This window comes from Toxotes jaculatrix, chromosome 8 (assembly GCF_017976425.1).
Source record: "Toxotes jaculatrix isolate fToxJac2 chromosome 8, fToxJac2.pri, whole genome shotgun sequence".
Classification (NCBI taxonomy): domain Eukaryota; kingdom Metazoa; phylum Chordata; class Actinopteri; family Toxotidae; genus Toxotes; species Toxotes jaculatrix.
In genome coordinates, this window is record NC_054401.1 from 522,501 (window position 1) to 535,591 (window position 13,091).

The 13,091-nt window shown below is 48.2% G+C and overlaps 1 protein-coding gene across 1 annotated transcript in view; it reads left to right on the forward strand.

The window, feature by feature from the left end:
• The window catches only part of cpne4a (copine IVa), a 29,982-nt gene that overhangs the window by 14,098 nt on the left and 2,793 nt on the right, over positions 1-13,091 (forward strand). Inside the window, exons 9-16 of the mRNA XM_041044904.1 lie at positions 860-958; positions 4,320-4,406; positions 5,821-5,880; positions 7,664-7,797; positions 8,443-8,497; positions 10,269-10,320; positions 11,889-12,022; positions 12,287-12,523. Of these exons, the coding sequence (XP_040900838.1) occupies positions 860-958; positions 4,320-4,406; positions 5,821-5,880; positions 7,664-7,797; positions 8,443-8,497; positions 10,269-10,320; positions 11,889-12,022; positions 12,287-12,523 (858 nt within the window). The remainder of the gene's footprint in view (positions 1-859; positions 959-4,319; positions 4,407-5,820; positions 5,881-7,663; positions 7,798-8,442; positions 8,498-10,268; positions 10,321-11,888; positions 12,023-12,286; positions 12,524-13,091) is intronic.

A 13,091-nucleotide genomic window follows, 5' to 3' on the forward strand; every position in this document is an offset into this window, starting at 1 on the left:
GTGCGTGCGTGTGTGTGTGTGTGCGTGCGTGCGTGCGTGTGTGTGTGTGTGCGTGCGTGTGTGTGTGCCTTGTGTAAATTCATGAGATCGTGGTCCTCCTCTCTCGCTCTGACACTGTCAGACGTTCTTCTTCACGTCCTCCGATCTATTTTTCATGAGCTCTGTCAAACTGTCCTGGATTCAGTCCTCCCTGTGATTTATTCCCTCTCTGTTGCTGGAACTGGTCCCAGTGTTGCCAGTCAGAGCTGTCCACTGGTTCCAGTGGGAGGACTCATCACATGGACAGAGGCTCCTGCAGTGTAGTTTAACTCAGCTTCGACATATTTTCATTTTTATTTCAGATCAACAGAAGTGATGTAGTGACTTTTCATGTTAATACCAAAGAACAGCCGCGCTGCCGCCACGCCACACGCTGCCGCCACACCACACCACACGCTGCCGCCACACCACACCACACGCTGCCGCCACACACTGTCACCACACACTGCCGCCACGCCACACGCTGCCGCCACGCCACACCACACGCTGCCGCCACACCACACGCTGCCGCCACGCCACACGCTGCCGCCACACACTGTCACCACGCCACACGCTGCCGCCACACACTGTCACCACACACTGCCGCCACGCCACACGCTGCCGCCACGCCACACCACACGCTGCCGCCACACGACACGCTGCCGCCACAAGCTGCCGCCACACCACACGCTGCCGCCACACCACACATGTTTAACATGTTACAATCAGCGTCACGTTGTTCTGTTTTGATTTAAAAGTTCCTGCTTCAGTTCAGGTGTTTTTGATCATGTGATTTCGGCTCATGGTTTCCTGAGGTGTTTCTGTTTTTTTGTCCACTCAGTGCACCGTGTGGGACTGGGACTCCAACGGGAAACACGACTACATTGGTGAATTTGAGGCCACGTTCAAAGAGATGAGAGGAGCCATCGATGGAAGACAGGTCAGGACGGAGACTCACTGAGCTCCCGCCATTTTGTTCCATCACTCACGGTCCACCCACGGTTTGTCCTTCAGGTGCTGAGTGGGTTTAAGATCAGGCTCAGGTGATGATGTGGCTGATCGCTGTGCAAGATCACTGCAGCAAAGTGTGTTCAGACTGAACCACACTCTGAGATGAGCTGTCAGGACATGGTCCACAGACAGAGCTGCAGTCGAAGCTCAGACGATGGAAACATGGAGGACGTGATGGAGTATGTGATGGAGGACGTGATGGAGGACGTGATGGAGGACGTGATGGAGGACGTGACCTTTCCTCTCTTCATGTACGCAGCGTACAGCAGCTTTTCCTCGTGTTTTCCTCTCAGGATTCCTCGTGGATGAAAATCCTCCATGTGACTGATGAAGGTTTGAATGTTGTTTGAACAGATGCAGCAGATTCAGTTTGTATTACACGAACTTGTTCGAAGCTTTTGTGTGATTGTTGTGTTGTTGTGTTTGTTGATCTGGGAATCTGCTCACTCTGCCTCACAGTCAGTTTAATGGCTGAGGAGAGTCAGACTGAGTGACACGCTGACACACACGCTGACACACACACTGTGACACACAGGAGGAAACATGGCGGCTGGCAGGTTGTATTTCAGAAGCGTCTCAGTCATTGTGTCTCACATGTTGTCAAACAGCAGCTGATCCGTCCTGCCTTTGCTTTTGGACCTCAGTCCTCTGAGCCGCTGTGGCAGCTGGTTGCTGGGAGCTCGGCGTGGAACCTTTAACCAGTTTGCTTCTTTTAACCACGACGGCGCCGATCGCTCTGTAACATTAACCAGAATCTCACCTTCTGCTCAGACTGGTCAGAGATCAGCAGCAGTGAAAGCTCCTCAGGTGTTTGACCTCCGCAGGTTTAACCAGAAACCACCTGATCTCCGTTTGGTCCTTCAGCTCCAGGTTCCGTGAAAGTGCCAATTAGCAGCGATACTGCCCTTTAAACATGCAGCTTTGGGGCCATAACGCGGAAGGGTTTATTTAGACAGACGGTGTGATGTAATTACCCTGGACGGCGGCGGCAGAGACAGAGCTAATGAAGACACAGCTGTCCAAAGGAAACGCTATTGGACGGACATGAAGCAGCCACTAATTAAAATGCTCCCGTCCGTTTACACTGCTGTTTCCAAACGCTCAGGTTGTGTGTTTTCTCAGGAAATTCCCTGAAGACGACAACACACAGCCTGAGGACACACACACACACACACACACACACACACACACACACACAGAGTCTGAGAGTCGTGGATTCCTCAGCTCTGTCTCTCTCAGCTGTCTCATTATCAGCGATGAGACGAATGTTTCCAGTGTAATGAAAGACACCACAGGTTTCATTAACCCGTCCACCTTCTGAGAGCTTTGCCTCCTTCACTCAGGAGGAAGGAAATAAAATCCATCCTCTGCACGAGGAGGCTGGAAACACTCGAACATGACGAGTGAAGCCATTAATGTACCTGCTGCTCAGTTTATTCTCCTCACTGTGAAGATGAGCTCCTTTCTAACTGAGGTCTCTGTGTTTCACTGATCCCAGCTACTGTTGAATCTGATCGGACCAGGCTGGAAACTCCTCCTCATCCTGCCGTTCTCCGGCAGAGGAGTAGAGCAGCGTCACCCCCTCCACAGGAAGCAGTGAGGGCGGTGTGTGGAGTCCTGCTGGGAAACCTCCCCTCTCCTCCTCCGTGCAGTTTTTATTCATTGGCCTCCTTCCACAGCTGACAGGCTGCTCCCGGCCGGCAACGCCAAAACCACAATCCCTCTGAGCTGAAGCCTCCAGAGAGCAGAGAGCTCTCCGTTCATCCTCCTCCATCCTCCAGCATCCATCCATCTCTCCGGACGCAAATAGAGTCGGAGCTGCTGAGTGTCACCTGGCCTCCACGGGCTCATGTAATGGAGTCAGAGTGAATCCTCAGCGGCCTTGTTTGGGCTGAAGGATCGTCTCCTGCTCGGAGACCTCTGTGTCCACAGGCAGGTTCAGGAAGCTTCACTTCACTGTGGAAAATAACTAACGCCACTGTAAACTCTGGGCACTATATTCATATTGTTGGTTTAGTATTACAGTATTAAACTAAGGGGGTGAGGGGTGAGGGGGTGAGGGGTGACGAGGTGAGGGGGTGAGGAGCAGCTGTAATTCCTCTGTGATGTGTTCAAGGACAATGATTAGAACAGAAGGTGTGAGACATTCAGCCTTTTACATCACCTGTGTAGTGAAGCCAGGTAGAGGACAGCTACAGCCGTACGTAGTCCTTGTGGCTGTGGGGGGGGGGGGGGGGGGGGGGGGGCGGTAGTGATGGATTATCTGCCCCATGGGTAACATGCAGCGGGTAAATGGAGCAGGTCCCGGTGGTTTTTCATGCTGAACAAAAACAACGTGGAATACCTGTCGGCTAAATAAGAGGAGAACCAGTCCAGAGCTGAGAGCAGCAGAAACCATGATGATGATGAAACGGAGCATGTGACTCACAACTCTGCATCATCTTTGTCCCACTTTCCATTCAGTTAGGTGGCGTGCACAGGTGAGCACAGGTGTGCACAGGTGTGCGAGGCCTGGCTGAGTCTGTGAATCTGTGGAACCTGCTGTTCCCTCTGTTCTTTCCACCTGTTTTCATTCTGCTTTTTCAGTTGGTGCATGAAAAACTAAAGCAGAAGGTTTCTCCTTTTCTCCGGCTGACGAACATGAAGCATGAAGAGAGGAAACATCAGGAGGCTGAACCTTCCTCACATCAACACATCAGAGTGACAGGAACGTCAGGTTCTCCACCGCGTTCTCCACCACGTTCTCCACCGCGTTCTCCACCGCGTTCTCCACCACGTTCTCCACCACGTTCTCCACCACGTTCTCCACGTTTCCATCGTTCGATTCAGGATTCCAAGATTTCTGTGGTATTTACAAAAATACACAGGCTGACACGAGATGTTGTTTGTCTCCAGCTTCTGACGGTGAAAATAACAATTAAAATAAACAGTGGAAAAAACACAGTAAGTGAAAGCGACTGACGCGTCTGAGCGTCGACTGCAGCTCCTTCCATCAGCTCATCCTCCTGCTGCTCTGATCCAGCAGCCTCAGACAGCGAAGCCTCTTTGGGCCTGAAATGAAGGATTTTTTAAATGTTTGAAAATCATTCATGTTTTCATCTTTCCATGAACGAGTGCCACAACAGACCTCTCTGCTCCGTCTTCCTGTAGACCTGTCTGTGGGTGTGGATCCAGCCTTTGTTCCTCCACCTTTTCGTTCATGCTGTACCGACCTGTTCCTGTGCTGTTCCCTGAGATGTTTGTTTCTGAGGCTGAGGGCCTGAGTACAATCAGCTGTTTGTGTGTTGCAGGTGCAGTGGCCATGCATTAATCCCAAATACAAAGTCAAGAAGAAGAACTACAAGAACTCTGGGATTGTGATTCTGAACCAGTGCAAGGTGACGGACACGTTCGTGTCTTTTTAAATCTGGGTTTTAAACATTAAACCAAAGCCTGACAAACCTCCTTTTTCCAGTAGAGGTGACGCTTTTCCTCCGTGCTCTTCTTGTTTTTCTGGGGGCTGGTGCTGGCGTCTGGCTGACAGGCTGTTAGAGGAACCAATTATGTAGCGCTGAGCAGCCTGACTAACCTGACATTTCCTGCCAGACGATGCTGAACGGCGCTCAGACGCCGAGCGAGGGGAGTCTGGGGAATCTTGCCGCCGATTGAAAGCCAGATAACATTTAGCCCGATGACACTCGACGCGTGAAGAGTTCCCGCTTCAAAGCCAGTTAACGGCCGTTTGAAAAGAGCGACGCAGGATGAGGTGTAGCACAACACGGAAACAAATTACTGCGCCGCTCTGACGGCGGCGAGATCATTCACACTCGATGGATGAGGAGTGTGAGTGTGAAATGTTTTTTCAGGAGCAGCAGCAGAGTTAGTGCTGAGATGACAGAATGAGAACGAGGTCTGCAGGTCGATCACTAACGAAGTGCACTCCATCCATCCTCAGCCGCGGCTCTGCCCTCCTTACATCAGCTGATGCTTAATGATAATCCAGCTGCAGGTAGTTTCACGGCTCTCAGAGACAAAGATTCACTCTGATCCCATTCTGTCAGAGCAGCAGGGCCACAGTCAGGGCGGCAGGGGCCCCGAGCACAGGCAGGGGCCCCGTTCATCTTTTCAGTGCCTTAGATAGTGGCTGTTTGCGTCACCGCATTCTCATGTGGTCATGTGATCTGCTGGGCCTGTTCTGACTCTTATTCCACAGTCAAACGTCCTGCTCGTACTGTATGTCGACAGGAAATGATTTAAACAGCCCCAAATCACAGCGCCTTTACAGTCCCTAATATTTAGACCAGAAGAAAAAAGAAAACTGCTGTTCACAGCTCAGTGCATGCTGGGAACGAGCTGAGTGTGAGATCTGCACATGATAATTAACCCATTTCAACGTGTAATCAGCAGGACTCTGTGTAATGAATCAGACTCCTTCACTTTCACTTGTTGGAACAATTTCAGTTTAGATTCTGATCATTTCAGTTTCTGAGGCTTGAAAACAGCCTCTGACGCTTCATCACGCCAGAGGAGGGAAGGTTTCCCTCCTCTGGCGTGAGGAACTGTAGGCAGAGACGCTGAAATAGTCCGTCACAGGTAACCACACGTCCCACGTCAGACCAGTCAACTGATCTTCTTGTGTAAAACTGGCGACATGGTCCTTTAAGCTGAGAAACAGGTGTTCAGGTGAAACCTCTGTCAGGTTCACACCTGAATGAATGTGATTGGATGTTATCAGTCAGCTGGTAAACAAACAGCTGATCAGGGCTCTGTCTGAACAACCTTCAAATATTAATGTTTTTTTTTTGTCTGCAGATCATCAAGATGCACTCCTTCCTGGATTACATCATGGGAGGCTGTCAGATCCAGTTTACAGTGAGGACACACACACACACAGATACACACACACACAGAGACACACACAGAGACACACACACACACACGCACACACAGAGACACACACACACACACACACACACAGAGACACACACACACTCACACAGAGACACATACACACACACGCACACACACACAGAGACACACACACACACACACACACGCACACAGACACACACACACACGCACACACACACACACACACACACACACACACGCACACACAGAGACACACACACACACACACACACACAGAGACACACACACACTCACACAGAGACACATACACACACACGCACACACACACAGAGACACACACACACACACACACACGCACACAGACACACACACACACACACACACATGCACACACGCACACACACACACAGACACACACACACACACACACAGAGACACACACACACACACACACGCACACACACACACACACACACAGACACACACGCACACACGCACACACACAGACACACACACACACACATGCACACACGCACACACACAGACACACACACACACACACACATGCACACACGCACACAGAGACACACACACACACACACACACTCACACACACACAGAGACACACTCACACACACACACGCACACACACAGGTCATATTCAGGTCATCGTCCTGCTTCACGTTTTGTCAGGAGAAAACATGGCCTGTGTTCTCAGTATCTCTGACGTCACCATGGAAACAGTTACCTTGGCGACACGCTCAGCAGCCTCAGTGTCCCAGTTAAAACCAGCAGCGCTCACAGGGGTCCGACCAGTTAAACCGATCTGATCGTGCACCGGGCCGGGAACCGAAGTTCTCCTTTAGTTTCATTTCTCCACAGAAACGTGTTCGAGTGTGAAGTTTCCTCTGAGCTCTGACTGACAGGAAACGGTACGCAGCTCTTCATTTTCCTCATTATTTCCATGCACACGCGTCTCTGCTTCCTTCAGAGCGCGAGTGAGTGCTGATGCCTTTTATTAAAATACAGAATCAACCCAGGAAGTCCTGCTGGTCCCTGTCTCCTGAAGGACAGTCCAGACCTGAGCAGCAGGACACAGCAGCTCAGGTCTCGTCCTTTAAATGTTTAAATGTTGCATCAGTCAGGAGAAAACGATCCTGTTCTCAGAGGTGCTCAGGAACATGTGGAATCACGTGGGGAGGATTCAGAGCCCAGGAGGGTCCGGACTCACTCAGCATGAAGAACTGAAGAAGAAGCTGCAGAGAGTTTTTCTCTGCGGCGGTGTGTCGAATCAGCTGTTTGTTTGTTCAGGTCGTCTCCAGAGGAAACTCCGTCTGTGTGAAATCAGACTGCAGGTTGTTTAAGTTCAGAGTCGACTGAGTGGAGAAGACGTTTCTCTCCTTACAGAGCCAGAGACTCCGTCCACACACTGATCTTCCACATCCAGCTTTCCTGAAGTGGATTTGGATTCATCTCCATTCACTGTAAATGTTTAATCACCTTTAGTGTAAATGTCCAGTGTTAAAAACAGAGAACATAAAGCTGTAATGTGCCACAGACTGAGACACTGTGAGAGACAGTAGAACTGAACTGCAGCAGCTGATCAGCAGAAACTGAGCCACAGCAAACACAAGAAATCTGAAAGTGAAAATGTGGTGAAGCTGAAAACAACTCAGACATCTGAAAATGTGAAAGGTTCTCTCAGCTGTTCTCTGTGATCTGGTCTCTTATTGGTTGCTGTCTGTGACTGGTTCTCCTCTCTGATTGGTCGTCGTCTCTCCAGGTAGCCATCGACTTCACGGCCTCTAACGGAGATCCTCGTAACAGCTGCTCTCTGCACTACATCCACCCGTACCAACCCAACGAGTACCTGAAGGCTCTGGTGGCAGTGGGAGAGATCTGCCAGGACTACGACAGGTGGGTCCGACTCAGCGGCCAATCAGATCGCTGTATTCTCACCGTCTTCTGTTCCAGTACTGACTAAATGTTTTATTCAGAAGAAATGATGAAGGAAAATGAGTCAAACTCCAGATGTCAGAGTGCAGCTCTCTGAATTCATATCGAACATGTCTCATTTTTGTCTCCTTCAGTGTCCTTCTTTCAGTCGAGCCTTTAAAACTCTCCGGGCTTCACTTTCTGTCTCACACAGGCTCTTTTATCTGCATCCAAACACACACTGACTGACTGACTTCTGCACAAACCCACAACCTGTCAGGAACATTAAGACTCAGCAGAAGATAAACTGCAAAATTTCAACTGAGAAACAGCTCCAGACTGTGGTCTTCCTCTTCATCTTCCTCTCCCTCCTCCTCCTCATGTAGTTTTGTTCTATCACTCTTCTTCCCTTCTCTCCGTTGTGTCTGGATCAGCGGAGCAGGAAGTAATCACTCAGCTTCACAGACACTCCCACAGCCAATCAGGAGTAATTTCTTTGCTTTGTGTTGAAGTAGCAGCAGTCTGAATGAGCTTGTTAACTCCCGCTGACAGCCAATCACAAACCTCCTGCAGCCTCTCTTTTCCATTTTTACCTGCAGACTTATCACCTTTTTTTTTTTCTTCCAGTGACAAAATGTTCCCGGCCTTTGGCTTCGGCGCTCAGATCCCCCCTGACTACAAGGTAATTTAACTGCTCTGCTCGCCATTCCTCCCAGCATGCTCTCTGTCAGTGGAGGAAGCCTGGAGAGGTGAGGCGGACCCGGTCAGATGCCGGTGATTACCAGCCCGCCTCCTCCTCTTCGCCTCAGGGTGCTGCTGGTTGAACCATACCCCTTCAGTTCCCTTCCCATGATGCCATGCGGCGCCCAGCGGCTGCCTGTCTGATGCTGCATTCACATCATATTCTAAAATTATCTTCATTCAAGTGTCTAAACACTTAAAAATAGTTTCAGTCTCCAGTTGAGTTTCAGGTAAAACTTCCTCTTAGAAGTTGAACAGTTGTTGTCTTTTTAAGGTGATGACAGAGCTGTGAAAAATAACGCCACGCTGTCATTAAAAAGAAAAAAAATCTAAACTAGAGAAACACCGACATATAAAGCTGCGTCATGTTGCTACCGCACTGACACTGCTAGCAAACAGGCTAACACAACAACGGTTTACATTCAGCAGACGTTATATAATCTTACACATTCTACGTTACTGCCTGCCGACTCCTCACACTGATATACACCATTACACCTGCTGAAACCTTCACTCTTACCTGTAAAAGCGGAGGATAACAGGAACGACACACAAGCGACTTCCGTGTTGTGATGAATGAGCGCGAGCTGCGTGTCTCTCTCCGCTGGCCGCGTGAGACTTTAGCAATCAAACACAGAGCAATGGATTACAATAACCCCGATCTGCAAATCAAAGCACGTTTTTACTCCTTCCAGTCCTGTTTTTAATAAAACAACGAATTAACAGAAACTTTACAGGTAATTAAAATGAAGTAAGTTTGTTATAACCATGAATTAACCAGGCGATGAGTTACAGCATTTTCATCATCATCACATTTATAACAGATTTATAGCCATTACATTCATACCATTCTTATAACCGATACATGTGCACGTCTGATTCTGTTTTATACAGTCACGCGTGCACACACACACACACACACACACACACACACACACAACCACACACAACCACACACACAAACATCTGTTTGAATGCTGATACCTGTCAGTGTGAAGAGAGAGAGAAGAGGAGGAGGAAGAGGAGCAGGAGTACAGACTGTGTGGCATCACTGAGCAGCTGTCATTACTCACAGCTTTGGATATTTATAGTGGCCACACTGTGAACTCGTCCTGTGAGTAAACCGTCAGCGCAGTGATCTCTCAATCACACATCTGAAAGATGATCAATGATTGATTCATAGCTCTCACACTGAAACACAGCTGCCAAAGCAGCAGTAAGATCTGCAGTGATTCAGAAACTCAGACTGTTGTTTATTTAAAATGAAGCTTATGAGCCTCAGAATTCAAAAATAACAATCACCACAGTACACATGAAAAATCAGTGTTTTACTTCAGCGTTTCATCTGCTCCTCAAATCAGCTGCAGACATCTGTAGGAAGCTGTGTGTCCACTGGTCTGAGGTCAGTTTGAAGTGACACATTCAAACCCTGGCTTTGGTTTTTCCAGTGTGAAGTGAATGCAGCATCAGTCACTGAGTGAATGATGTGATGTACAGCTCAGTGTCCAGCTTCACCTGTGGGGGAGGGAGAGGGAGAGAAGAGGGGTGAAGGTGAAGAGAAGAAGAGAGAGAACTGTTTTCTTTTTTGCTGAAATTCTTTCTGTGGCTTTATTTTGTTTATGCAGAGATCAAACAGGCTTCCTGTTCCTGTACCTACCCCCCCATCCTCACCCTCCCATCCTCACCCCCCCATCCTCACCCCTCCTCTCCAGGTCTCTCACGACTTTGCGGTGAATTTTAATGAGGAGAATCCGGAGTGTGCAGGTAGGTGCTTTGATTTCCTGCTCTCTTTGAAAAATAAGAGAATGGCTCAAATATGTGATAGTGAGCCTCAGAAGTCCGAGTGCGGAGGAAACTCTTTGAAATGAGACGCGGTTCGATGACGAGGCTGCAGGTCGAAGCAGCTCCATCGATCTGAAGCCTCTAATGACGACTTCTCAGGTGAGTCCTGCTCAGGTACAGAAACTCATTTCGTTTCTTCCAAGGAAAAGAGACACTTTCCTGCGAACCTCAGCTCTCAGTTCATTCTCCGTATGTTCCAGCTTGAAAACAATCTGTTACCACTTTAAAACATTAGAAAATGAGCAGGTGTCTGCTAATGTAAACTGTTTCTCTAAAAAAACAAAATAAAAGCACCTGGACGCCCATCGGTTGGCGTTCTGTGGGAAGCAGCAGCTGATACTTTCACACTGTCCCCAGATCTCCACAGTTTGGTGACCTGAGAGAAAATGTGGGCGTTTCCGATTTTTATTGGGTGAAAAAACAGTTCAACACCTAAAACCTCAGAACTCAACAAACCAGACCGCAGAGTTGTCGTTTTCTGAGAAACTGTGGTGTTGTTATGAAGACGAGGCTTTTTTTGTTTGATATATTATTAAAATGCTAATTCACATTCAGAATGTTTCCTACTGCTGCCGTCACTTTACTGTTTAATATTTCATATTTTATTCAATCAAAATGCTGAAAATCATACTTTCGATGTTTGAGCGTATCTTTCCACCTCAGGCAGAAATGAACGAGCAACCGTCTTTTCCTGTCTGACCAGATTTATTAAGATTCAAATTTGAATAAAAGTTTTTTATCATTCAAATTCATTAAACATTTATAGAAATGTAAACATGTTGAGAAACAGAACATTCCTCCTGCTTCTCTCCTGATCACTGCCTCTGTATCGATCGTGTTGATCAGAGCTGAGGTCTGATCAGCTGATGGCTCTTCAGACATGCCCCCACCCCACCCCCCACCCCACTGGGTCAGAGAGAGGCAGACTCTGTTTAGCTGAATGTCTCTCGCCCTCTTGGCTGTTAAAGGTCACTGATCAGCTCAGACAGACACTTCAGTGCCAATACTCTTAATTAAGGCTGAGTGTGTGTGTGTGTGTAAAGGAGGTGGTGTGTGTGTGTAAAGGAGGTGGTGTGTGTGTGTGTGTGTGTGTGTAAAGGAGGTGGTGTGTGTGTGTGTGTGTGTGTGTGTGTAAAGGAGGTGGTGTGTGTGTGTAAAGGAGGTGGTGTTCTCAGTGACCTTCAGACATTAAATCGCATCACTGCTGGGACGCCTCTGAACACAGAGAGACAGAGTGAACTTGTCCTCTGGAGTTTTCTGAATCGTCCTCTCACTGCTCGTGTCTCGTGTTGGTTTTACTATGCTTCTCTCCAGGGACCAGCTCTGATAGCCAGAGTCCAATCTGGGATCCAATTCCCAGTCTCCTGGATTCACTAACAAATCTCTGGTGGAACATTTTCTCTCTCCTGGTTATTTTTATGTAGAAAAGCACAGTGTGGTGCCTGCACCTCCTGACACTGAGTGAGATTTCAGTGTCTGTGTCCTGTCAGGTATCCAGGGCGTGGTGGAGGCCTACCAGGCCTGCCTCCCCAAGCTGCAGCTCTACGGTCCCACCAACATCGCCCCCATCATCCAGAAGGTCGCCAACTCCGCCTCACAGGAGGTCCACACCAAAGAGGCCATGGTGAGAGCAGACTAATTCATTCCTAAGCTGCTTGATCAAACCACAGCCTGCTGCTGGCTGCCTCTCACACATGGAAGATGACAGACTAAAGGAAATACATGTATACATAACAGGGGTTAGTTTATGGTCCTCAGCGCTTCCTGAAAGTTTTAGGACAGACAACAAAACACTGCCATTGCAAGTCTTGAAAGAGGCCTGAGACGGAACTGGAGTTAGATCTACCAAGTGACTGAAGAGTGAACTTCTTGATATTCACTCTTCCAGCAATACTTCATCCTGCTGATCCTGACGGACGGCGTCATCACCGACATGGCTGACACAAGGGAGGCCATCGTCCAGGCGTCCCACCTCCCCATGTCTGTCATCATCGTTGGGGTCGGGAACGCCGACTTTAGTGACATGCAGATGCTGGATGGCGATGACGGGATCCTGCGATCGCCCAAAGGAGAGCCCGTCCTCCGGGACATTGTCCAGTTTGTCCCCTTCCGTAACTTCAAACATGTGAGTGAAGTAAAGCATGTCTAATAAAATAAACTCATAAAATAAAGACTCGTCATATTTAACCATTTCTGCTGCCGGAGGAGTTTCCCAAGGCTGATTTTAGGGCCATCATCTTATTAACACTAATTTCTCTGGGTCTCATTATTCAGCTCACACCTGGTTTATCCACCTAACCTGCATGTACGCTGTGGTGTCTTTCATATGTTGTTTAACAACTTTCTCCAACTAAATATTGCTAAAGTTGAGATTTGTCTACAAAACAGTTGAGAACACCAACATCACTGTGAGGCTGTGGTTTGCATCCTTGGTTTAAATCCAGGAAATTAGCATTAGCTTCACTTCCCATCATCACTTCTCTTTGTTTATCTGTTTGGGGTTTTATTCATGTTTCAATCTGTTGTCATTTTGTTGTAAAGCACTTAGTAATGTTGTTTGGAACAGTGCCCTGTGAATATTACAAACACATTTGGCTGTTTTTACCGCCTCTGCTGCTCACAAACTAAAAACAAAAATAAGAACTAAATCCTGGCACCAGATGGTGTGTTAATTAGAAAAATCTGATAGAAAA